This window comes from Piliocolobus tephrosceles, chromosome 14, assembly GCF_002776525.5.
Source record: "Piliocolobus tephrosceles isolate RC106 chromosome 14, ASM277652v3, whole genome shotgun sequence".
NCBI lineage: Eukaryota > Metazoa > Chordata > Mammalia > Primates > Cercopithecidae > Piliocolobus > Piliocolobus tephrosceles.
In genome coordinates this window covers 30011254-30038506 of record NC_045447.1, presented here as the reverse complement: position 1 = coordinate 30038506, position 27253 = coordinate 30011254, and the positions used below count along the sequence as shown (strand labels likewise).

Genomic DNA, 27253 nt, shown 5'->3' with positions numbered 1-27253 from the left:
ATATTGGCCTCATACCATTTATGTTAAGGTTTTTTGTTTTCCCTTTAGAGAGAAAATACACACGTTTTTAGACAGCAACTTAGTGGAGTTTTGTGGGTTTTTTTTTTTTTTAAAGAGGCTATTTATTGATATGGTTTCATAACATGTGTCCATATATTCATAGTACCAAATACAACAAAGTGTCCAGTTTCCCTCCACAGATTATACTCTCCATCAGAAAAAAAGTAAGACGCCAAAGAGATAATCACAGACAGTGAGACTGAGCCTATTTATAACAGCTCTGCCTCCAGCATGCCTGATGGTGAGAGGGCAGCAGCCAGAGTTGTCGGCAGCAGCCACAGGCAGAGCACTGCCCCTCCTTCACTTGCACCAGAAATGCAGCAGCAAGAGGCGAAAGATGTCTCTCATCCGACTTGCTTCCCTAATTATCCTTTGACAACACATCTCCTCCCTCAGCATTTATAAAAAGGGAGGATTAGAAAAATAATCTCTAAGATAGCTTTCAGCAATAAAATTTCTAAGAGAAGGTTTGGTCCCTACAAGCTTCTTTCCCTTCAGGAAGACTCAGTGGTAGGACTGGCATCATATAAACAAACCCAGAGGTGTAAAGTGAAAGGTCGTGGACTTTGGGATTAGACAATCCTGGGCCTAAAGAAGGGTTCTACCACTTACTAGCTCTCCTCCAAAAAAACAAAAACAAACAAACAAAAAAACAGTATATAATTATATCCACCTAAAGGGCAGGTAGGAATTAAATAAAATATTTATTAAGAGCAAAAAGAGATATTCTTCCCGTTACTGTCTTTCACCCCAGGTTCCTACTTAGACCTTCACACAATTAGAAATCCAAGTGCACGGCCGGTGTGGTGGCTCATCCCTATAATTCCAGCACTTTGGGAGGCTGAGGTGGGTGGATCACCTGCGGTCAGGAGTTCGAGACCAGCCTGGCCAACATGGCGAAACCCCATATCTATTAAAAGTACAAAAATTAGCCAGGTGTGGTGGTGGGCGCCTGTAATCCCAGCTACTCAGGAGGCTGAGGCAGGAGAATCGCTTGAACCCAGGAGACAGAGGTTGCAGTGAGCCAAGATCATGTAATCACACTCCAGCCCGAGCAAAAAGAGCGAAGAGCGAAGACTCCATCTCAAAAACAAATACATAAAATAAATCAAAGTGCAGTAAAATGGAAAGAATGTCATTCTCATCACAGTCCTGTCTGTTAGAAAGGTGGAAACTTTTAGCATTTGGATAACTTCTCAGGGCCTCAGTTTTCTGATCTGTTAAAGGAGAGCATTGTACCGGATGACTTCTTAGGGCCCTCCCAACTCAGATACTGCTCTTACCCCGAAAGCATCTTCACCATGTTTATGACTTCTGATGAGAAGTCAGATTTCCTGGAGTCACACTGCCTAGTTTCAAATCCCAACTCCGGTACTTAGTAGCCAGCAAGTTAATCTCCTTTCTGTTTCTCAAGCTCCTCAAAAGTGTGATGGAAATAATAGCAATAATTCTTTGAGGATTATATAAGTTCATATATTTAAAGCACTCAGAAAAGGGCTGGCACAGAGTAAGGACTCAATAACTGTTAGTGTGTATTACTGTTTATTTTTAAATTTTAATTATTACTAATTCTATCACTATAGTCTCAAAGTATCAACCCTCTAACACAGAGAAAAGCAGGAATTCTAGCAGAAATGATTTGCTGCTCGCCATCATCCTATGGATGGTACTGCTCAAAAATGTATGGCACTGCTCAAAAAGCAGGAAGGGAACATTCTTTTAAACAGGAGGCTACAGCTAAATCATACAGCTAAGAAGGGCCAGAGTAGCTACTATAACCATAGACCAATGTTCTTTGTAAATATACCTCTAACGTAAATATTACTGAGCAACAGGTTTGTATAGAGTGGCATTGCTTTAAATAGATATATTTGCTTTTGTGAAGCATTGTTCTAAAACATTACACAAAAATATGGATACTATACATAATGCTGCTCCTTTAAAATGGAAAGAAAAGACTGGGTGCAGTGGCTCATGCCTGTGATCCCAGCACTTTGGGAGGTCCAGGCGGGTGGATCACCTGAAGTCAGGAGTTTGAGACCAGCCTGGCCAACATGGTGAAACTCTGCGTCTACCAAAAATACAAAAATTAGCCAGGCATGGTGGCATATGCCTGTAGTATCAGTTGCTTGGGAGGCTGAGGCACAAGAATCACTTGAACCCAGGAGGCGGAGGTCGCAGTGAGCCAAGATCACACCACTGCACTCCAGCCTGGGCAACAGAGCGAGACTCCATCTCAAAAAATTAAAATAAAATGGAAAGAGAAAAATCAAAATATACTCTCTTTATTCTTACCTTGAATTCCTTAATTCCAGTAAAAATACTGACAGATGAAATGTCAGTCTCTCCATTCGGTTTACAGTCAGTCACAATTTCAATGACCTTATCCAATGCCACTTTCATGCGGTCAAATACTCCTTCTTTGTTTTTATGGGCTGATTCGCAGTTGGGATGCCTCAGACATGTCTTCAAAACAATTGAAATTTTTATTTTAATATTTGATTTATGTCATAATGCACAAAAATCTTACAGAGAACATGTCATGCTAAGAAAAATGGTTCTTTACCAAAATCTCCTGGGTCCCTGGCTCACTCAGCTGCTTCTCCTCACTAAAGTGGAAGCAGGATGAGTAAAAAGCGATAGCAAGGTTAAATAAAAAAATGCAGAGTGCAAAACTATACCTTTATACTTCAATAGTAAGTTTACTTAAAAATTTTTTGAGAAAAAAATCTCTCCATCATGATTTAAACTATTTTTAAATGTTGCCTTACACATGCAAGAAATGAAAAAGAATGAAGAAAAATGAAATGAACAGAGATGAAATATGATCGTGGATGCATCTTGACTTTTAAAAAATAATGTAAATGAAAAACTCAAGGGCCTAGACAAAACAGAGCCTTCTGAGTGGGTTCCATGAAGTCTCTGTTTTTGTGGCTTCACTGATTCTAGCACAGGGTAAATACTCTCAGAAGAAAAGGTTATTCCAAACAAATTGCTAATGAGACATTTTATTCATTCATTCTAGAATTGCACCAATTTTCTGGCCAATTGCTGTTTGGAAATACTCTTGACTGATAATTTTGTTAAAAGTGGAAAAAGAAATTAAAGGGTGAATTTACAGAATAACTAAGGGCTGACTTCTTACTCCACTGTACTTAACAAATCTTAACTTGCCTCGCTTTTTCTAGAGCACATGTGGTGGCTCCTCAATGAGACTGGCAAAACCCTGCAGGCAGCGACCATGTGTGACAGGCCTTAATTTATAGCACCTGATACATCATGTTCTGCTGAGCTGTTCAATCAAAGTTGACTCATAAATTAATTATTATTCGGAGTTGGGGAAGAAAGTTAGCATTCTATAAATAATAACTGAGATTTAACTATTCAGGCCTATGTTCTAAGTTATCACTTTGATCTTTTTTAAAATGTAAATTATGTATGCTAAATGCATTTAGTCAGGTTTTCTAATTATTAATTGATTACACAGTAAAACAAAAATTCTCTTACCTTTGAAGCTGTGAGAAGCATCATCGTACACTTTTCAAGAACTGCCCTAGCTGCTGCCATTTTTGCCTTTTTCTTTTCATCTTTCAAATCCTAAATATGAAATAAAATCAAAGAGGATTTCTAAGATCATGTAAACAATCCAATTTCTTAAGAAAGTATTTATTCAATAATAATACTCAAAAATTAAATAATATTAAGTGAAAAAAAAAACAGGATAAAGTTTTACAAACTGTCACTGCTTCAATATAAACACATCAACACAATATAAGTAGAAAGAAAAAGCTACTCTTAGTAAGGGCTGGAGAGCCAGGAACTGAAACACAGATAGAGGCTGTACATGGTTGACATTCTGGTGTTCTGTCATAGCTGACATTCTCACACCAAGTGCACACACTGCACCCCTAACCAGAAACACCCAGCCTATGTCTTACTTAACTAAAAGTAAATTGTCTTCTGAGCATCTATCGACTATTATTTCCTTCAAAACAGACACTTAAAAGTTGATTATTTAAGGAGCCTTGTCTAATCCCATCTAACTGCTATACATCTCAAATTGCGGTTCGTTTGTCTTACTCTTAACCAATATGCTGCTCTGAAATATTCTTAAGATGTTTCTTTGGTAGATAACTTTCCCCAACAAGATTGGAAAGGAACACTTAAGAAAGCATTGTGGATTGAATTTGTTTTGTTGGGGGGTGGCTTCTCCTCACAGAGCCCTCAATAGAACGTGTGCTATTATATGAGGTAGCCAAAGTTTGCTGATCAAATCTACAACAAAATACTCTGTTAATAATTCGGTTATTATATCTAAATCAGAGGTAGGCAATACTTTCAATTAAAGCCCAGATAAACATTTGAGGCCTTCTGAACTATATGGTCTCCATCACAGCTACTCAATTATGTCATCGTAGTGTGAAAGCAAACAGAGACAATACACAAATAAATAAGAATGGCTGTGTTCCAAGAAAACTTTATTTATGGACATTGAAATTTGAATTACATAAAATTTTTCTCTGTCACATTAGTCTTTATTTGTAAGTTAGATTAAAGGCCCTTTCTTACAAATAAGAAAAACCTAAAATTTGAGTATGATTTACCTTTGAAAGTAAATTTGCTTGAATAAATTAGAATGGATTCAGAAGTTAGTCCTACACAATAACATCACTCTTACTCACTTGCATCCCAATATAGATTTAATAAGAGATAGAGATGGAATTACAAATAGTGTACAACAAAGTGCGTATAACCCCAAAGCTAATGCAGATCACATCCCAAAGAACTGTGTCCTATATGTGAGCATCATCCATCATGGGTACCTATAGATAAAGGTTGAGGTTGCTTATAAAATTTCCACCCATTCCTCTTGTCTTTAACATTTTGGACAGGACTCCTTTCAAAACCACCTGTGGGTCTAGCTAACAATTCATCAGGTGTGTATGCCATACCTAACACTTATAAGCCACATATGACACCATATGATGAATAGTGATAACAAGCGACAGAAAAAGATGGCATCTCAACCTGGAAAGGGTTGGTCCACAGGACAAAACAGAGGCCCATAAAACCCAGATGGTCCATGAAGTACTAAGCGAAGCTTCCCAATACCTCCAGAAGTACTTTCCCAGACTTGGGTAAGGCTGTCACCACTGCCACTTTCTTTTCTTTTTGAGACAGTCTCCCTCCCTTGCCCAGGCTGGAGTGCAGTGGCGTGATCTCAGCTCACTGCAGCCTCTGCTTCCCGGGCTCACGCAATTCTCGTGCTTCAGCCTCCTGAGTAGCTGGGATTACAGGCATGTGCCACCACATCTAGCTAATTGCTGTATTTTTAGAAGAGATGGTGTTTCGTCATGTTGGCCAGGCTGGTCTCAAACTCCTGACCTCAGGTGATCCGCCCACCTCAGCCTCCCAAAGTGCTGGGATTACAGGCATGAGGCACCATGCCCAGCCTTACCACTGCCACTTTCTACCACCTTGGTCCAGGTCACCATCATCTCTCAATAGATTACTGTAATATCCTCTTGAGTGGTCTCCCTGTCTCTGCCCTTGTCTCCATGCAAACCATTCTCAACATGGCAGCTAGAGTAATACTGTTAAAATGTAAGTCAGAAAATGTCATTCTCCTACTCAAAACCTGCGGTGGCTCCCCATTTTACTTAAAGTCAAAGTCCTTACACAGTTTGGCCTGCCCACTACCTCTCTGATTTCATCTTATTACCCTTCCCCTTTGCTCACTTTGATAGATCCACTGGCCTTCGTGTTCTTTGAACACATCATGCATGTTTCTGTTTTATTGTCTATCTCCTCCCACCCCTACTAAAACATAAGCTCCATGAGTGCAGAGGCTTTTGTCACTTTTATTTACTGCTGAATCCTCAACACCTAGTGTAGTATTTGGTTAACAGTAAGCAGCTTATGAATATTTGCTGAGAAAACTGAGAATGCACCTCACCTATAGCTCTTTGCAGGATATTTTGACTATTCTAAAGGAGAAAGCATTTCAACCCTGGATGCATATTCCATAAAAATGACCCAGGAGTAGCACTTATCAAACACAAAGATGATAAAAAGGCTGCCAGTAAGTTTCAGGGGTCTCACATTTAATGAGCTAAATTGTTAAAAATAGATACCTCTTCAGCCAGAATTTTTTAAATGTTGGATTACAATATTACAAGAATTGAGAAAAATAAAATGTTCTCCATGCCAAATTTCTAACTACAAATCAAAATGATGGTGAAAGTTTTTCAGTTATGTCCAGAAGCTGAAGAGGATCCTGTAGGAAGTGTAACTGAAGGATGGCAGCTTTAGAACCTATGACTCATGCCACACTTGCTCAAGGGATCAAGAAAATGCTAGATGATAAGCTATTATTATTATAAAAATATTCCGGCTAATAATTTTCATTGGGGAGAATGAGGAGGAGAAGGAAGATTAAGAGAAAGAGAAGGAAAAGAAAGGAAATTTGTTTTATAAAGAACAATACTGGCAGAGAGAAAATGAAACAATAAGGTACCTGCCTACAGAAACATCATTGGTATTAGAAACCAATGCCATTATTTAGCCTGCCACTTTCCAGACCAATACCCATCTTTCAACTCCAGCTGCAACCGGGAAAGTTCATATCAAAAACTGAGAGAATACCTATGGGACTACACCCAGAACCATCCCAAGAAATAGTCGATTATCATATATATTTAACCTGCCAACAAGACAGACTCCTACACAAATACCCCAACAAGGAAAAGTCAATCCTAGACATAATACGATCTTCTGTCTCCCAAAACTGAGAAGCGTATTGTCTGAATTGGGGAACAGACCCACAAAGAACTAAAAAACGACTATCATGTTGTAGTTTGAGAACTACAGGCTTTAGTATCAGATATAACTGAGTTCAATCTGCTAGCATAGTGACCTTGGGAAAGTTTATCCTTGTCTCAGGTTCAGTTTCCCTGTATGTAAAACAGTAGTAACAATACCTACCTCATAGGGATATTTTGAGAATTAAATGAGATCATGTACATTAAGTACCTAACACATAGGCAGTGCAAATAAATAATGGCTTGGGTTATTACTATTAATCTAATATGGTAAGAATAACAAATATCTAACAACATACTATAAGAATACATATGATGACTCAATTTTACGTGCCTGAGCCCTGGTAAAGGAATCAAATGGAAAGCTTCATAAAAGCGAAAGTAACCAAATACAAAGAAGTACTTGAGTTGAGCCCTGAAGGCAAGAATGACCTTTCCCAGTGTGTAAGGCGGGAACAAAATTAACTGTTATAAATGTACAAAAAAAGACATACAGATCTACTTACAGATCTACTTTGCTGGCTTATTTAGGAAAGGCTTTCAAGACCAAGGCTATAGACTTAATAAGCAAAGAAACCAATCCAAACAATCCTAAAGATCATACCTCCATCCAAACTAAAAAGTATGTATTTATCTGAAGACTATAAAATGTGATGAATACATACATTTTGTCTATCTCCACTCAGATGTGCAAACTCCACCATTTCATTTCCAAATTGACTGAATATTTGGACAAACTCTTGAAAGCTATTCACTTTCTCTAGTCTTTCCATAGTTGCAAGAACCTGCAAAACAGAGAATATTTCATTATTTGGTGATAGCTACGCAAGAGACTGAGATTGTCAAGGCTAAGTAGAGAGGAAAAAGGGAAAATTCTGAATTCTAGGTGAAAGTTGAGAAGGAGGAGCCAGAAAGAAGACACAGAAGGGGATGCTCAGAGAAGTAGAAGTAGATTCAAGGCACAGAATTATTAGGGGAATGATTTGTTTATAGGATGAGATTTTGAGTTACTTGAAAAAGAAAAGGAAAAAGAATAAAAGAAATGACTACATATACAAAGGAAGGGATCATTTATGTAGCCAAGTCTAGGAGGTGGGCATGGGCAGGACTACAGTAATCAAATCTTCAGAGAACTGGGAAGGGGTGAGGATGAAAGTCAGCACACACAAGCTTTAAGGCTCAGTGAACCAGTATAACAGGAACCCTAACATTCTCAGGAAAGCAGAAGGAACCTCACCATCTGCAGAGTATGGAGTCGAAAGGGAAGTGTGGGACTTTAAGAGGAGGAAAATCAGTCTGGTTCAGTCAGGAATAGGCCATCAGGGGTGAATAAAGAGTGTGAATCTGTGGTAGAGCCAATGACTAAAATGTTATGTGCTTTCTTGATGTAAGAAATAAAGTAAATAGATGTGAAACATATTTTCAAATACTTTTCTTTAAAATAACATGACTAGATTGTTTTAGTCCGAACAAGATAGGTTAAAAAAACACAGATATCCTGTGTTTACTTATTTTTCATGAGAATATGATGAATATCTGGCATGTTAATCTGCCCTGGCAGCTCAGGAAGTTCAGGCAGCTAACACAGATAAGGCACATTGCCACTGCTGTGCAGAACCTCCATCTTTCAAAGAGAGGAAGGTTGTTTCTGTTTCTCTAGTGCTGCCAGATCCACCTATCCAATTTCTCATTCATTCAACATTCATCAGGCGGTTTTATCCTCAAATCCTACTAGGACAACCCCTACCCTAGCCAACTGCTCTCCTCTTTGCCTAGGGAATTATCCAAAGAAAGAAGTGATCGTACAGACCCTGGATTCCCAGATGATCATGGAGCATGATCATCATCTGAGAGATTAACTTCTGGACTGGAAGAGTCTAAATCCGTTCTGCACGTTTTGAGATCATTCAGTAACATTTAGGGACTCTGCATACAGAAATTCTGTAGCTGTGGATAATTATCATTTCCACTGATTTAACTGTGTCTTAAGTTATATATTGTTCGTCTCTGATTTGGGAGGGAAAAAAAGTACTGAAGAATTCAGTATTTTCATCAACTAAGTTTCTGCTACATATATGATCGTAGTGCTTGCCTTTTCTTTCCAAATGTTGTACACATTTAAAGCTTTTACCAATAAGCCTCAACAAGCGCATAATGATTCTCTAAGAGGAGACACTACTTGCATTCAGAAGTTTAGGGACAGTATACTTATCATTTAAGAATTACACGTACAGAAGAAACACTACTTTTAAATTACAGACAGAGTTATAAACAATTATAATAGTCAAGCATTGCCAAATTACTTAAATTAACCTAAAAAGAACTTTTTTTTTTTTAAGCAATGCTCATACAGGCATAGCTCCAGGAGGAACCCAGGGCCCAAGTGTATTCAATGTGTAGATGATCAATGTGTCAATGTATCCTGCAATTCACATTAATTCCCACAGCTAGCTGCACTCTTCATCCACACGTGAGCCAAGTGATCCACCACTAAAAGTCATAAGAAGCACTTTGAACAACACAGAAAGACAAAAATACAGCAACATCAGAAAGGTAAGTACCTTATTTCTTGATGTTATTATCTGTTTAATGACTACTCGGTCTGCCAGCAACAACACCTTTGTCACTGAAGAAAGAAGTAATCTTGCAGCCTTTATCACTCCTGTTTTGTCTGTAAAAATTGTGATCTGCCCATCAGATTCCAGATGGTTCAAGTTGGTTATGTCTGTCAATGCTGCAATTGTTTCTCCTAACAAGAAAGGAGAGAGGGTAAAGTTAAACTGGCAGTAAGACACACAAATTAAAATCTAGACTTTTCTCTAACCTTGAAGGTAAGGCACAATGAGGAGGAACTCAGCTTTGGACTCTTACTTCAGGAACAAGAAACAGTTTCACCTTGACGATTGTAGGGATTATCATACGAAGCTTTCTAACCAGAAAATAATAGCACTCTTAAGAACGGTGACAAATTTTGCCCTCACCCAGTTTGAAAAACATCATAATTTTTGTTTCCAGTGGTAATGCAAACTACACAATCTAAAAGCTCCTGCCCTACAAGACAGTAAGAGAAGTCCCATGAGTCAAAAACTAAAGAATACCCTAAAACCAGAGCAGTAAGCAGGTGCCAAGGCTTGGACTGGGGCCAGGCCAGGGAGAAGTCAGGGGTCACTGCTGATCTCCACAAGCTGAAGGGGCTTGAGTTTTCAGGAATCCTCAGGGAGAGAAAAAAGACAGGGCTTTGGGCCCCAAAGGATGACATCTTCAATATATTGGGGACCCAGAAATAACTGTCAATAGGCAAAAAGAAACAATAAGGAAGTTTGTCTGTCAGACAAACAAAGCCTGGACTTTGGGTGGGAAAAGTAAACAAAACAAAAGCCTCCGTCCTGAGAATTCAAACGACAGGCTGGCCCTCATTCAGGCTGCAGTTTGAATTTATATAAACTTCATATGATGCCTGGCATAAACCATTCTATTAATTGAGCTCCCAACCCTCTAGAAAAATTATCTTCTTCACTGTTGCCATAAAAACTTTCGATTTCTGTAATGGTAATTATCTACTAATAAAACAATACAAGTGTTTGCCTCCTCAAGGCTGTAACATTCTTGAAACCTCCATACTGTTATAAGTTAAAAAGATTTTAAAAATAATAAACCTTTAACCAACTTATAGTGTTCAAGATCATTTTTTAAAGTCCTAAATATACCTGTGTGCCTAATGGATTGATTTTCTTACAAAAGCCCTCCTGTCAATTCTATTACATATACACAATAACGTGTCTGCTCATAGGCTAAGGATCCTGAGTACAAAGTATTGGAATCTTAATGGAGAGGCCACAGGGTGAAATACAAGTCAAGGTTTAGAAATCAGTCTGGCAGGCACGGTGGCTCACACCTGTAATCCTAGCACTTTGGGAGGCCAAGGCAGGCAGATCACCTGACGTCAGAAGTTGAAGACAAGCCTGGCCAACATGGTGAAACTCGGTCTCTACTAAAAAAATACAAAAATTAGCCAGGTGTGGTGGCAGGGGGCTGTAATCCCAGCTACTCAGGAGGCTGAGGCAGAGAATCGCTGGGACCTGGGAAGCAGAGGTTGCAGTCAGCTGAGATGGCTCCACTGCATTCCAGCCTGGGTGACAGAGTGAGACTTGGTCTCAAAAAAAAAAAAAAAAAGAAAGAAAAAGAAAAAAAGAAAGATCAATCTAGTAGGAGTACATAAAACAGAATGGAAAGGAAAGACTTAAAGTCAGGCTATTGTATCAATTGTGGGTGTGAAATAGTAGGGACCTTACTAGTATAGTAGCCATAGGAACATTAAGAAGATGATTTGGGAGACATTTTTATAAGAAAACATAAAATTAGTACCTGACCAATGATAAGAAGGAAAGAACAAGTGAAAAAATGGCCTCAAAGTTGGAAACTTAAGTTGCTTAAAGAAAATCAGAAGGGCATTGGAAGGGAGATGATAATTTTACTTTCAGACAACAGGAGCTTGAAATAACACAGGAATACACTTGGATGTCTTGTTTATAAAGACAATCGCTGAAGCTCTACAGATAGAGGAATTCTGTGGTAACCAGCCTTCAAGAAGGCTCCCCATGATCCCCACCTACTGTTATGCACAACCTTGTGCTGTCTGTCCCCTCCCACATCACACGAGGGTTGGTATAGTGGAAGTAATGGTATGTCACTTCCAAGCTTAGGTTCTAAAATAACTGAGGCAGCTGTCTGGGTTACTCTCTCTCTCTCAGAGAAACCAGTTGCCATGTTATAAGCAGCCCTTACTACACAGAGACCTACGTGGAGAGGAAGTGAGGCCTCTGGCCAACAACCATGAGAGGGAGGCTGGAAGCAGAACTGCAGTCCAGTCAAACTTCCAGGTAACAGAGGCCTGGTCAACACACTGACCACTACCTCATGAGACACACTGACACAGAGCCACCCACTGAAGCCACTCCCTGATTGGCGCCCCCTCAAAAACTGTTTGAGATAGTAAATGTTTATAGTTTTAAGTTGCTAAGTTTGGGTTAATTTGTTACACAGCAATAGGTAACTAATACAAAGTTTTGATAGCAAAATATACAGAGAACAAAAGTGCTTAGAATTAACCTTAAAGCATACAGAAGGGGCAGGAGGAAAAGTATCACTTTGCATTCTATCATTAATAGCTAAAAGGATAAAAATATTTCCTCTGATCCTCCGGAAAATGTTAATTTTTTTCTACACCTCTCAACCACAAAAGATACCACATCTAAGCCTGCACATACGGCATTATTCAACCTTTCCTTTTTCTCACTAGACCCCAGGCTTTTTTTTTTTTTTTTTTTTTTTGATACAGAGTTTCACTCTTGTTGCCCAGGCTGGAGTGCAAGGGCGCGATCTCAGCTCACTGCAACCTCCGCCTCCCGGGTTCAAGCGATTCTCCTGCCTCAGCCTCCCTAGTAGCTGGGATTACAGGCATGCGTCACCACCCCGGCTAATTTTGTATTTTTAGTAGAGATGGGGTTTCTCCATGTTGGTCAGGTTGGTCTTAAACTCCCGACCTCAGGTGATCCACCCACCTTGGCCTCCCAAAGTGCTGGGATTACAGGCATGAGCCACCACACCTGGCCTGACGCCAGGCATTTAACTCATAAGTACGAGGGATAGTAACATTTGGTCAGCTCCACCAGCATGGTCAAATGCTTCCTTAACATTATAAAGTTGTTCAAAGAACTGTTCAGAAATCAGTTCCCTAAAAAAGTCACAAAGCTGTCTTACAGCTTCACAGGTATCATTTTTAATTTATTATATGTAATTACTAGTGTTGTGTCTTAATAAGAAAACCCAAGGTCAATCAAACACAAATATTTGTTGAACTTCCATAGAAAACATAAATATAAACCTTGCCTGGTAGCCAAGTAAAAAGCAACAATATAATGTAAGAGTTCAACACAGGGAAGTAAGAATAAAAATTGATTATTATAATGACAACTAATATTTATTGAGCACATACTATGTGTGAAATGATACAAGCATTACATCAAAACACCTCTATAAACCCTAACAGTCCCATTTTATAGATGAGAACACTGAGGTTTAGAAATGTATAATAGAATGCCCAATATCCCCTGCTTGCAAGTAGAAGCACTAGGATTAAAGTCTAGGCAGTTCGACTCTAAAACTTTAGTTCTTTTTTTTTTTGAGACGGAGTCTCGCTCTGTCGCCCAGGCTGGAGTGCAGTGGCCGGATCTCAGCTCACTGCAAGCTCCGCCTCCCGGGTTTACACCATTCTCCTGCCTCAGCCTCCCGAGTAGCTGGGACCACAGGCACCCGCCACCTCGCCCGGCTAGTTTTTTGTATTTTTTAGTAGAAACGGGGTTTCACGGTGTTAGCCAGGATGGTCTCGATCTCCTGACCTCGTGATCCACCCGTCTCGGCCTCCCAAAGTGCTGGGATTACAGGCTTGAGCCACCGCGCCCGGCCCTTTTTTTTTTTTGAGATAGGGTCTCACTCTGTCATCTCCCAGGCTGGGGTGCAGTGGCACCATCACTGCTCACTGCAACCTCAACCTCCCTGGGCTTAAACAATCCTCCCAACTCAGCCTCCCAAGTAGCTGGGACTGGAGGCATGAACCACCACACCTGGCTATTTTATTTTTCTTATGTTTTGTAGAGACAGGGTCTCACTATGTTGCCCAGATTGGTCTCAAACACAGCTCAAACGATTCGTCCACCTTAGCCTCCAAGTGTTGGGATTACAGGTGTCAGCTACTGCACCCAGCCAGCTCCAGTTCTTTATCTACTGCTTTATATTAGTTCCCTCAAATGAATGCTGTCGCCGAAAAAAGAAAATGATTCGTAGGGGTTGAGTGGGCTAGAAACATTACAGGAGTGATTTAATGAAGTCTTAAGTTTGTATGTGTTAAGAGAAAAAAAGCCTTCTATATTTTACAACTCCAGAAGGTGTCATTCTCATACTCTTACCTGAGTGACACTAGGAGGAAGATGACATGTGGAGCCCATGAAACCTGATATCTTTCAAAATACTCCATTTATGGAGCTGCCTGGGCGTATGGTACTCATGTCAGTGTACCACGTCCTCCTTTCTCACCTTACACTGAGCACAATGACATGCTACAAAGCCAACAAGGAGCACAGGACTCAGCTTGTCCTTTCATTTAAAAATACTGTACTCCTGCTTTAATCAATGGTTGTTAGAAGAAACAGTAATTTTTTTATTTCTTTTTTTTTTTTTTAACCACAAAGCTTTCTTCAAAAAGAAACAGTAATATGAAGAACATCTCCACATTTTCTGTTGAATTGTCCATTATGTAATGTCTGTTTCATAAGCACCCACACAATAATTTAGTGTCGGGAAAAAAAGTCTCTCCTCTTACAAGCTGGTTTGTTTCCTTTCAACAAACAATGAGATTATATAATCCTTTGTTTCCAACATTTTTGTCTTGCCTTCCAGGAAGTACAAAGATAAATTTCATGCTTAATTAAAATAATAATGTTTGCCAAAGTTTCTGGTTTATTTATTTTCACATTCTATTTTAATAAGTTTATTGAACATGTCTTTTATTGTAAGTGCTTTCATATCCTTTACTAAAGAAGGAAAAAATATAAATTATGAATAGAATAAGGATATCTCCCCCTGCTTCCCACATAAAACCTATTCTCTATCCCAGTGAATGGCTAGAAATCCAAGACTCAACCCAGGGTCTTCCCTTTCCTTTAGTCAACAACCTACTTTTACCTATTCAACCACCTTAATGAGTATTTTGTGTACTCTTCCTGCTATTTACAGTCCTATTACACTGACTTGGCCTAGCTGGTTTTACCACAAAAGCTTCCCTATTAGTCTCCCTGCCTTCAGTCTCAACCTTCTCTCAGTCTGTCCTCATTCGTTCATTTCCTCCATACTATCAGAAAGACTTCTATCTAACACAAAACATCTGTGAAATGCTCTTGTTTTGAAAAAACAAAACAAAACAAAATAACACAAAGCAACATGCCTTTCATCTGGCTCCAAATTTCTCAATGACTCCTAGTATAGAATAATAGTTGAAATCATCCACATAACATACAGGACCGTGTATGATCTTGTCCACCCCTCCACATTTACTTGGTTTTATCGCAATCACTCTCCTCTCGCTGATGACCTGCTCCTCCCTCAGAGTTCCCCATCTCAGTAGATGGCACCACCATTTGCCCAGCTGTTCATATCCCAAATCTTGAAGTTATCCCTGGCTCTTCTATCACATCCCACATCCAAACCATCAGCCAATCCTATCAACTCCACCTTGGCAATATATAGAAACACAGCCACCTTTCACCACCTCAAATGCTATCATCTAGTCTAAGTCACCATCATCTATCACCTGAACCGCTGTGACAACCTCCTAACTGGTTTCTCTGAATCCATTCTCACACCCCTAAAATGTATTTTCTATACAGGAGCCACCAGTTACCTTTTTAAAATACAAATGAGATCATGTCACTGCCCAGCACAAAATCTCCCACTAATCCCTCATTCCACTTAGAACATAGTCCAAAATTCCAATCTTTGCCTATTCTCACTTTCTCCTTGCCAGGAATGCCCTTCCCCCCCAAGTATCCACATAGCTCAGGCCTTCACTTCATTGCAGTCTCTGCTCTAATGCTCCTTCCTTAGTGGGTCTTCCTAATCCCCTATCCCAGGAGTTCTCAACTGGGGGCCATTTTTACCCCTCACGGGACATTTGGCAATGTCTAGAGCTATTTCTGGTTGTCACATGGTAGGAGAGGGGACCTTCTGGCATCTAGTAGGTAGAAGTTAGTGATGCTGATAAACATCCTACAATGTACAGGTCAACCCCTACAACAGGGAAGTATCCAGCCCAATATGTCAGTAGCACCAAAGTTAAAAAACCCTGCCCTCTCTAAAACAGCAACTTCATTGGTCTCCTAACTCTTACCTTGCTTTTTTTTTTTACATGGTAGCTATCACCACCTGACATTACATATTTATTCATTTATGATCTGTCTCCCTCAGCAGAATGCAAGGCCCACAGTGGTAGATTTTGGGCTGATTTGTCCATGCCTATCTCCCTATGGCCTAAAAGAACGCCTGGTATATCACCAGCATTCAGTAAATATTTATTGAAAAAATTAATGGATAAATGAAAGCTGCAGTCCTCAGAACACCCTAGGTTCTCAAAGGCTTCTGTGCTACCATCTATAGAGAACTGTGAACCATCATGAAGTCTGAAGTCACTATGATTTGTTTACTGTAGAATACTAATGGATACTAATGCTTATTTCCATTTCCTATGTCGTGGAAAGTAGACTAATACGTTCTTAGAGAATAGAGGCCACAGCTTAGAGGCCACAGCTCCCACTTCTTTCTCTCTCACATCTCAATGGCTGATGGTGAGGATGGTCGATCACTAACTCTGACCAGTGAAGGAGTTCTATGTTTCAGATTTAGGACTTGATCCAAGCGAAGTGCAATATTTATGGTAGCTAATCCAGACCTTTAATGTTTGAGGCAGCCATAATCAGAGAGCTATATACCGTCATTCAAAATAAAACAATAATTTTTCATCATAACCAAAGCAATAAAAGTGGTTTGAATAGTCTTCAAAATCAATATCCACCTACCTGCTTGTTTAGCTTCAATACAGGCAATATTTATTTCTTCTTTCAAATCCCAGTTTTCATTGGCTATAGCTTCTCCTACTTTAACAAATCTTCCAACTGCCAAGTTGACAGCTTGTCCTACACGCTGAATTGCTTGCAGAGTTTTATCAGACTTTTTGGTATTATCTTTATGATTAATAAGTGTGGTGATCTAAAAATAAAAGACAAAAGCAACTTTTATCTCAATACCTCTTTTTTTAAAGCTGTATCACAAAGTCAAAGAAAATTAAGCCTGGCATACAGGATAGCTCAATAGACTAAATCAATAGTTAGAGATGTTTTAACAGAGACAACCAGCAAAGTATCCTGCATCATTCCTTAGGACAATGTTTCCATTAATTACAACTCCAAGTTCACCTGAAGGCAGTTATCTGGGGCATGCAGTTTATCTGCGGCATACAGTTCCAGAGGCCCTCCAGATCTTTCAACAAATCTTAAGGAGAAAAGTAGGAGCGGACAGATCATTATATTCAGAAAGTCAAAGTACTTCAGGTCTCGTTTCCTCTACTACGATTTCAGATGCTATGAGAGTAGAGACAGCTCTTCTTCCTCTCCATTCCACTCCGTTGCCTACCATGGTGCCCAGGTTGTACAAAATAGTACTTGTGCCATACATGTTTACCAAATTAACTAGATACTTTAGAATGAGCATTGCAATCTATATTTTATATTTTGCTAAGTTTTGTTGCATCCGCCTCAAAATAAATGAAATACCAAGAGTCTTAACACTTGATCCCAGGCCCTGAAACAAAATACAAAAGGTGACAACTTCAGCTCACTGAAACAAACATAATTCTTCAAAATATCTTAGGAAACTAGTACATGAACTATGATGACATCTAAGAATATTTATTAAGGAAATGTTGTATGAAAAACAACTACTGCTCAATGTACATGTACTAGTTTTAAAAGAAGAGCAAGAGAATTACAAGAAGGGGAAGAGAATCACTGTTACTCTTTGCACAACTACTATGTGCCAAGCACTTTATATGTATGTTTAGGTATTAATAATTTAGAATTAATAGACCTAGGTTTGAGTCTTGGCTCGGTGACTACTTGCTAAGTGGTCTAGGGAAATTTAATCTCTAAATTTCCTCAACTACAATATTGTTTTTCATCAGATTTTGAATATCTACTATAGGCCAGTTCCTAAGGATGCATCAATGAACAAGACTAAGACAATCCCACCCCCATTAGGTTTACATTATGGTAGAATACCAATAATTCAGTTACACAAAATATATTTGTTGCACACTATCATATCCCAAATAAAATTCTAGGCAAACCTGAAATAACAATCAACAAGAAAGAAAAGCCCATGTTCCCATGGGGCTTATATTCTAGTGAAGGGGGAGACCCAATAATCACATAAATAGGTAAACAAAAAATAAACTTTAATATAATCGTTATGTGCAAAATGTTAGGATAGTGTGATAAAAGTATCTGTATAGCTACTTGAAATTGATTGGTCTTCCTTCTAAGAGGAAGTGATATTTAAGCTGAGATCTAAATGACAGCGAAGTGATTAGACTGGCAAACATCAAAGGATAAAGAGCATTCTAGGAAAGGAAACAGCGGAGGAAAAAAAAAGCCCTTAGGAATGAGCCTCTCCTGTTCAAGGAATGAGGTGAAGTCGGAAGTGGCTAAAGGATAGTGGGTCAGGGGCAAGTTAAAACCAATATCCAAGAGATGGGATGGGCAGGGACCAGCCTGGAATAAAGGGTTCTGGAATTGGAATAAAGAATTTATATTGGCCAGGTGCGGTGACTCATACCTGTAATACCAGCACTTTGGGAGGCCGAGGTGAGCGGATCACGAGGTCAGGAGTTTGAGACCAGCCTGGCCAACATAGTGAAACCCCATCTCTACTAAAAATACAAAAAAAAAAAAAAATTCGGTGTGGTGGCACACGCCTACAATCCCAGCTACTTGGGAGGCTGAGGCAGGAGAATCGCTTGAACCCAGGAGGTAGAGGTTGCAGTGAGCCAAGATTGCAACATTGCACTCCAGCCTGGGTGAGAGTGTGAGACTCCATCTCAAAAAAAAAAAAAAAAAAAAAAATTATATTTTATTCTATGTATTACAGGAAGATACTTAAGGGTCTTTAAACTGGAAAATACTATAATCTCTGTAGTAATTTGAAGTCATTGAAGGGTTTTTTAAAAACAGGAAAGTGATATAATCTCTGCAGTGGTTTGAAGCCACTGAAGGTTTTCTAAGCAGGAAAGTGTTATAATCTCTGTAGTGGTTTTAAAACATGTCCACAAATTCTCCCCTCAAGAGGTAGAGCCTCATTTCTCTCCACGTGAATGTGGACTGGACTTGGTGACTCACTTCTAATAATGCAATAAAGTGAAAATAATGGAGTGCTTCTAAGAGTAGGTCATAGAACACATGGTGGCTTTCATCTTATTCACTCACTCACTCACTCTCTGCAGGACCAATCACAGTGGGAGCAAGCCAACTGCCACAGAATGGAAGGCACTCAAGCAACCCTATGGAGAGCCCCACAAGGTAACTGAAGGCTCTGGCCAAAAGATAGTGAAAAACTGAGGCCTCATGCCAACAGCTGAATGAATGAACTTGACAGCAGATTCTCCAGCCCCAGTCAAGCCTTTGGATTACTTCAGGCTTGGTCAATCATCTTTATTTTGATTTTATGAGAGACCTCACTCCAGAACCACCAGGTAAGCCACTCTGGAATTAACCTGCAGAAACCATAAGATAATGTTCATCGTTTTAACGCACTAAATTTCAGTTAATTTGTTCTGCATCAATAGATAACTAATATAGATTTTGGTGCCTGGATCTGGGGTGAGGCTGTAACAAAACTTAAAATGTGAGAGTGGCTCTAAAATTGGGCAGTGAAAGTTAAATGAACTTTGAGTGAATAAAAACTAGAAATGTCAAAGAAACTTTGCAGAAGCATGATGACCTTTGAGGAAGCTGTCTTAGTTAGGGCAGCTATAACAAAATACCTTAAACTGAGTAATTTCTAAATAACAGAAATATATTGCTTTACAGTTCTGGAGGCTGGGAAGTCCAGGATCAAGGCACCAACAGACGTGGTGTCTACTGAGGAGGACCCATTCCTCATAAGTGGTGTCTTCTATGTCCTCACAAGGCTCCCTGAAGTCTCTTTTGTAAGAACACTGATCCCATTCATGAAGCCTCACTAGTGACATAATCACCTCCCAAAGGCCCCAACTCTTAATACCATCATTATGAGGGTTAAGTTCTAACATACAAACTTTGGGGGAATGCCAACAATCAGGCCATAGCAGAAGCTATGGGTGAAAGCTTAAGGAAAAGTGAGAAAAATCTTTCTGGAAACTGGAGAAAAGGGGTTCCTTGTTATATGGTGACAGAAAGTCACCCTCATTAACATGAAAAGGAGAAAATATACCTAATGAACTGGAAGATCTAACTAAGGAGATGTCAAAGCAGATTTTGAAGGTGCTACCTGGTTTCTTTTTGTTGCTTACAGTAAAATGTAAGAGAAGAGAAAAATTAAAGGAAACACTGATAAATATAAACAAGCCAGAACTTGCTGGTTTTAAAAATTCCTCCTCCATGCTGTGCATGGTGGCTCACACCTATAATCCCAGCACTTTGGGAGGCCGAGGTGGGCAGATCACCTGAGGGCAGGAGTTTGAGACCAGCCTGACCAACATGGAGAAACCCCGTCTCTACTAAAAATTCACAAAAAAAAGAAAAAAAAAAAAAAAACAGCCAGGCTTGGTGGCACATGCCTGTAATCCCAGCTACTCAGGAGGCTGAGGCAGGAGAATCCCTTGAACCTGGGAGGCGGAGGTTGCGGTGAGCCAAGATCATGCCATTGCACTCCAGCCTGGGCAACAAGAGCAAAACTCCATCTCAAAAAAAAAAAATCTTCTCCAGATGGCACACCATACTAAAATTAAGAATGGCTTCCAGGCAAAAATAAAATCTAGGGCTGTGTCAAGAAAGCACCTAAAGATGAAGCTAAGGGTAAGACCATAAAATCTTAAGATCTCGGCCAGGCGCGGTGGCTCACGTCTGTAATCTTAGCACTTTGGGGAGGCCGAGACGGGCAGATCACAAGGTCAGGAGATCGAGACCATCCTGACTAACACAGTGAAAGCCCGTCTCTACTAAAATACAAAAAAAATCAGCCGGGCATGGTGGCAAGCGCCTGTAGTCCCAGCTACTCAGGAGGCTGAGGCAGGAGAATGGCGTGAACCTGGGAGGCAGAGCTTGCAGTGAGCCGAGATCACACCACTGCACTCCAGCCTGGGTGACAGAGCGAGACTCCATCTCAAAAAAAGAAAAACTTAAGATCTCAGAAAGGTCCAAGGTGTTGCTTCAGACAACCATTCGGTTAAACAACAGATCCCCTAAGAAGCCTAAAGGTATTATTCCTCAGCAGTCCCAGCAGAAGCCCAAGTTAAAGAAGAGCATATATCAAAGAGACTTGTGGGTGCGGCTTTTGTGTAGTAGAATGAATTCAATATGACTCACAGGAGACAAACAAAATTTTTTAAGATAATCGTATTGGCAGAAACACTATCAGCTTGGACTAAAAGGGAATACATCTTTATATGAAAAGAAGCTTTCATACCAGCCCCTGCTCCAAACTTCCAAAGGTAGGCAATAGGCTGAGAAATCTATGCTGCTGCAAACATGAGCTACAATTCATGTAAAAGAATGACTCAGAGGGCAGAACCAAGAGCCATGAACTATTCCCAGGACTTGAGTCTTAATCAAGGAACTGGCAACATTTGCCCACGAGAAGTTCAGAATACCATAAACCAGTGGCTCCTATTTTTTTTCCATTTTTGAACAGGGGTATATAGCAGTTATTCTACACGTTTTATTTTCTCGTTTTTTGAACAGCAGAGTCATCCTAAAGCTGAAAGATGTTACACTCAAGGAACTACTACACACAAGAAGTCTTTCCTGGATCATATTTATAATAGATGCCAACATCGTGGATTTCCAGCTGATGTTGTGACTTTGGAGAGGATAAGGATGGGGAGAGGTTACTTGCAGGTGGGAATAAGGTAAACAATTTGTGGGCAGAGGTTAGAGCATAGGGAGTTTTAAAATATGTCCACAAATTATTTACTATTCCTCCCTTAAATAGGTGAAGTCTCATTCCCCTCTCCTTGAGTACAGGCTGAACTTAGCTACTTATTTCTAACTAGTAGAATAAAATGGAAGTGACAGTATGCTACTTTTGAGGGCAACTCATAAAGTCACTGTGGTTTCCATCTTTCTTTCTCTCTCTTCACCCTAGGGAAAGACAATTCCCATATCACGAAGACAGTTGACTGGCCCACTGGGAAGGCTCACATGATGAGCCTAACGAAACTGATGCCAAAAGGTGCTCATTTAAGGTCACACATCTAATAAGTGGTAGAGTTAGGATTCAGAGTCAGACATTTCAATTCTAGAGACCATACTCCTAAACACTACCCTATAATGTCATACAACAACCCAGTGAAATAGGTTAATATTAATCATCCTCATTTCCCCAAATTGGAAAATGGGGGTAATAATCATCCCTATTTTACGAATGAGGAGGTTGGACATCAAGAAGTGTGGAAGAGTTAGGATTTAAATCCAGATATTCTGACTGCAGAGACTAGCCTCTTAGCCACTTAGCCATTTTGCCTTCTCTGCCTTATAATGTTAACAAGAAGAGTTGGCTGTGTGCAGTGGCTCACACCTGCAATCCCAGCACTTTAGGAGGCTGAGGCAGGCGGATCATGAAGTCAGGAGTTTGAGACCAGCTTGGCCAACATGGTGAAATCCCATCTCTACTAAAAATACAAAAATTAGCTGGGCATGGTGGTGTGCACCTATAATCCCAGCTACTCAGGAGGCTGAGGCAGGAGAATTGCTTGAACCTGGGAGGCAGAGGTTACAGTAAGCTGAGATCATGCCATTGCACTCCAGCCTGGGTGACAGAGTGAGACTCTGTCTTGAAAAAAATAAATAAGAAGAGTTGATAAAATAATGAAAGTATTATGTTTAACATAGTACCATAAACAGAGTTTATTGTAAGCGTTCAAAGACATACTATAATTAGCTCTCTTACTTAATCCTCAGGTATTATTAAAGATTAAAAAACTGAGGCTGAGTGAAATTGCATACTTGGCTCACACAACCAATAAGTAGCCTAGTTTAGAATTTGAACCCAGGTTTAAACTGACACCAAATCCCACCTAATATTCTTCCTTTTACTGGACATTTTCAATCTTTCCTATTTTTTTTTAATTGAAATGTTACCTAAAAGCCCATTGCATAATCATGTGAAAGAGTCACAATAATTTTAATTTGGAGAATGACTGTAGGCCATGCTGCTGGGAAGCAGAGAACAAATACAAATCCTATTGGTACCACCTTAATCCTTTTCCACACCTGACAGACTCTAGGGAATTGTTACTATCACATGAAAAAGAAGAGAACTTGCCCAGCATTGACTATTCCAAGCTACCATCTTGGAAGAGACTCTGCAGTGGAAAGGAGTTAAAGTTCTTGCTATAGATGGAATGTTTGTGTCCGATTCTCCTCCCCCTCCGCAAATCCTTATGTTAAAATGCCAACCTCCAATGTGATGGTATTAGGAGGTGGGGCCTTTGGGAGACGATTAGGTAATGGGGGAGGAGCTCTCATGAATGGGATTAATGCCTTTTAAAAGAGGCCTCAGAAAGCTCTCTCACTCATTTCCATCCTGAAAGAACAGTGAGAAGACAACTGTCCATGAACCAAAATGTGGGCCCTCACCAGATACTGAACCTGCCTGAACCCTGATCCTAGACTACCCAGCCTACATAACTGTCAGGCATAAATTTCTGTTGTTTAAGGCACCCAGTCTATTGTATTTTTTATAGCAACCCAAACAAATTAAGGTGGTTCAGTGTATTAAATATTTCATTTACATAAAGTTTTAAAATTTCAGTTACAAAGAAAAGATCCTGCAATTAGGCTAAAATATCAACTATTGTTCAGTTCCAAAAGAAGCACCCTCCCCAGTGCATAATTAGGTGTGGCTGCCTTCCTTTTACTGGAAAGCAGTCTGGGAAATGTTTAATCCAAATATAGCATGCCTTTAAATTTTTATTTAGAGGAACTAAGTCAATACGTAACATACCTTATTTAAGGTCTACTTGTGTTCTAAAATTAGTTTCAAATGTTTTAAAAGGTAGGTTCATAAGTTATACATGTTGATTGTTTATAAAAAGAAATGGAAAATACAGGAGAGCCTCAAGAAATAACAATTACCCATAATTCTACTATCCTCTGAGAATTCTGGCATAATTCTTTCCAGTCTTGTTTTATACATACAGATACTTAAATACACAGTTTTACAAAATTGAGATTAAACCTTAATTTCCTTATTATATAAAAAATAAGACTAGTTAACATTTATTAAGCACAACAGTACCAGGCACTAGCCTATGTGTTTTACATGTATCAATTCTTTTAATGCTTGCTTCTCCAGTATCTAATAGGTACATACTATTATTACCCTAATTTTACAGATAAAAAATCTGAAATTTGAAGAGGTTAAGTATTTGCCCAAGGTCACAAAGCCAGGGGAACTACCTACACTCTTAATCACTACACTGTCTCTCTTACCTTCCAGGATTATGTTGAGGATCAAGGGAAAGACAACTGGCAAGAGTGCTTTGTAAATTATAGTATGATAAATACAATCTTAGCTATAGTTCTGCAAAAATAGGAGGCATACTAAATTGAGAGTCATAACTTGGAGTTGCCCTGACACCAGAGAAGAGGGCAGAAAAGGCATCCCTTGGGGAAGAAAGAAGATCTGGTGTACTGAAGAACTCTGCTGTGGAATAAAAGAATAAGAATTAGGGTTTACATGATAGCTTCTAACAAAGGGTGTCAAGAAGTGCAAAACACCAAAGCATATCCCAGCAGTTAAGGCCATGGACATCATTCTGCCTGGGTTTGAATTCTGGCTCTGCCATGTGACCATGTGGCAAGTTATAGAACCTTTCTGCAACTCTGTGTTCTCACCTGTGAAAATGGAAATAGTAATTGTACCCATCAGCCAGGCGTGGTGGCTCACACCTGTAATCCCAGCACTTTGGGAGGCCAAGGCTGGCGGATCACCTGAGGTCAGGAGTTCAAGACCAGCCTGGCCAACATGGTGAAACCCCATCTCTACAAAAATACAAACAAAAAAAAAATTAGCCAGGCTTGATGCAGGGTGCCTGGGTGCCTGTAATCCCAACTACTTGGGAGGCAGAGGCGGGAGAATTGCTTGAACCCAGGAGGCAGAGGTTGCAGTGAGCTGAGATCCCGCCTTTGCACTCCAGCCTGGGTGACAGACTGAGACTCCATCACAAAAAAAAAAAAAAAAAAGCCGGCCGGGCGCGGTGCTCAAGCCTGTAATCCCAGCACTTTGGGAGGCCGAGATGGGCGGATCACGAGGTCAGGAGATCGAGACCATCCTGGCTAACACGGTGAAACCCCGTCTCTACCAAAAAAATGCAAAAAAACTAGCCACGCCAGGTGGCAGGCGCCTGTAGTCCCAGCTACTCGGGAGGCTGAGGCAGGAGAATGGTGTAAACCCAGGAGGTGGAGCTTGCAGTGAGCTGAGATCCGGCCAATGCACTCCAGCCTGGGCGACAGAGCGAGACTCTGTCTCAAAAAAATAAATAAATACATAAATACATAAATACATAAATAAATAAATAAATAAATAAAACCATGCATATATTCACCTACACAAATCAGCAAAGAGCAGAGAGGGCACCTTATGTACTCTCTTCATCCACAACTTACTGCAACAAGAATCCTGAATCCTGAATAGCTTCCAGGACAATGCAGAGTAATGGGAAAATGAGGTAGGCTACCTTAGAAATACAAGGGGTCTGTACAAATAGTGAATAAAGGAAATCTATCATAGACAGGAAAATATTAGAATAACATTCCACTTCAGGGTGGAGCTCTGTGGCAAATATCCTTCTTCCCTTCCTTGGATAAAAGCATGATAAGACTGGGAGTGGGAGTTCTGATAGGAAGAATAAAGCGATTATTAAAGGAGGTGGGGAGTTGCTCTGCATAAAATATGCTTGGTTCTTAGCCCAGGGCTTTTCAAGAAACTGTCTGAACTATAAAATACAAAACATATGAGTATATATAACATATATGTGTGCAGTTTAAAGAAATGAAAGAAAGACCTGTGTAGCCACCACCAAGCTTAAGAGAACAATGTCAGTATCTCTGACAGCCCATGTACTCTGTGGCTACTCCTTGTCCATATCACTCCCTTGTCCCCAAAGAAACCATTGTCCCAATTTTGTGTTCATCACTCCCTTATTATAACTACTGCATATACAGTATACCCTAAATGATATTTGGTTTAGTTTTATCTGGTTTTGAATCTTCATTTTTTTTCATTCAACATTATGTTTTTGAGATTCATCCCCATTGATAATTATAGCTGTGGTTTATTCATTTCAGTGACAGAGTATATCATTATATGAACATAGCACAATTTATGTACACAAACTACTGTTAAAAGACATTTGGGAAGTCCAGTTTGGGGCCATCAGAAGTAAAAATGCTATCCCATTCCAGCCCATTTTTCTTTTTTTTTTCTTTTCTTTTTTTTTTTTTTTTTGAGATAGAGTCTCACTCTGTTACCCAGGCTGGAGTGCAGTGGCATGATCTTGGCTCACTGCAACCTCAGACTCCCAGGTTCAAGCGATTCTCCTGTCCCAGCCTCCCAAGCAGCTGGGATTACAGGCATGCACCACTACACGCGGCTAATTTTTGTATTTTTAGTAGCAACAGGGTTTCACCATGTTGGCCAGGCTGGTCTTGAACTCCTGACCTCAGGTGATCCACCCACCTCAGCCTCCCAAAGTGCTGGGATTACAGGCGTGAGCCACCACTCCCAGCCCCAATCCATTTTTCTAATAGGCGTGCAGGGGTTTCTCTAGGGGTACTGACTTAGGAGTGGAATTGCTGGGCCACAGGTAATGCCCACTTTCAATTATAATAGATTACACCAAATCATTTTCAATATGGTTGTAATAAGGATATTCCTACCATGTCCACATCCCTCACCAACACTTAATTTCACTGTGGATTTTTTTAGCTTGTAGTTCATTGATTTCTAATGAAGTTGAATATCTTTTAGCTGTTGTAACAAAGGGTGCCAAGAAGTGCAAAACACCAAAGTATATCCCAGCAGTTAAGGCCATGGACATCATTCTGCCTGGGTTTGAATTCTGGCTCTGCCATGTGACCATGTGGCAAGTTATAGAACCTTTCTGCAACTCTGTGTTCTCACCTGTGAAAATGGAAATAGTAATTGTACCCATCAGCCGGGTGTGGTGGCTCACGCCTGTAATCCCAGCACTTTGGGAGGCCAAGGCTGGCGGGTCTCCTGAGGTCAGGAGTTCAAAACCAGCCTGGCCAACATGGTGAAACCCCATCTCTACAAAAATACAAACAAACAAAAAAAATTAGCCGGGCTTGATGCAGGGTGCCTGGATGGCAAAGCAAGTCCATCCACCTTGTTTCTCTTCTGCCTAATCTTTGTGCTTTCATATAAACTTCAGAATTACTTTTATCAAGTTCTACTGAAAAATCTTGCTGAAATTTTCATGGAAATTGCATTAAATTGATCAATAGGGATAACTGATATGTCTATAATATGTCAACCTAGGCTCAAACACA

At 39.9% G+C, this 27253-nt stretch overlaps 1 protein-coding gene across 2 annotated transcripts in view; it reads right to left on the bottom strand.

Moving 5' to 3' along the window:
* CTNNAL1 (catenin alpha like 1) overlaps nt 1–27253 on the bottom strand; it is a 72808-nt gene that overhangs the window by 40799 nt on the left and 4756 nt on the right. For both annotated transcript variants that reach the window (XM_023202199.1, XM_023202202.1), the window contains exons 2-6: nt 16508–16697; nt 9443–9630; nt 7547–7666; nt 3568–3657; nt 2356–2526 (exon numbers count right to left, since the gene is read on the bottom strand). In XM_023202199.1, coding sequence (XP_023057967.1) covers nt 2356–2526; nt 3568–3657; nt 7547–7666; nt 9443–9630; nt 16508–16697 — 759 coding nt within the window. The remainder of the gene's footprint in view (nt 1–2355; nt 2527–3567; nt 3658–7546; nt 7667–9442; nt 9631–16507; nt 16698–27253) is intronic.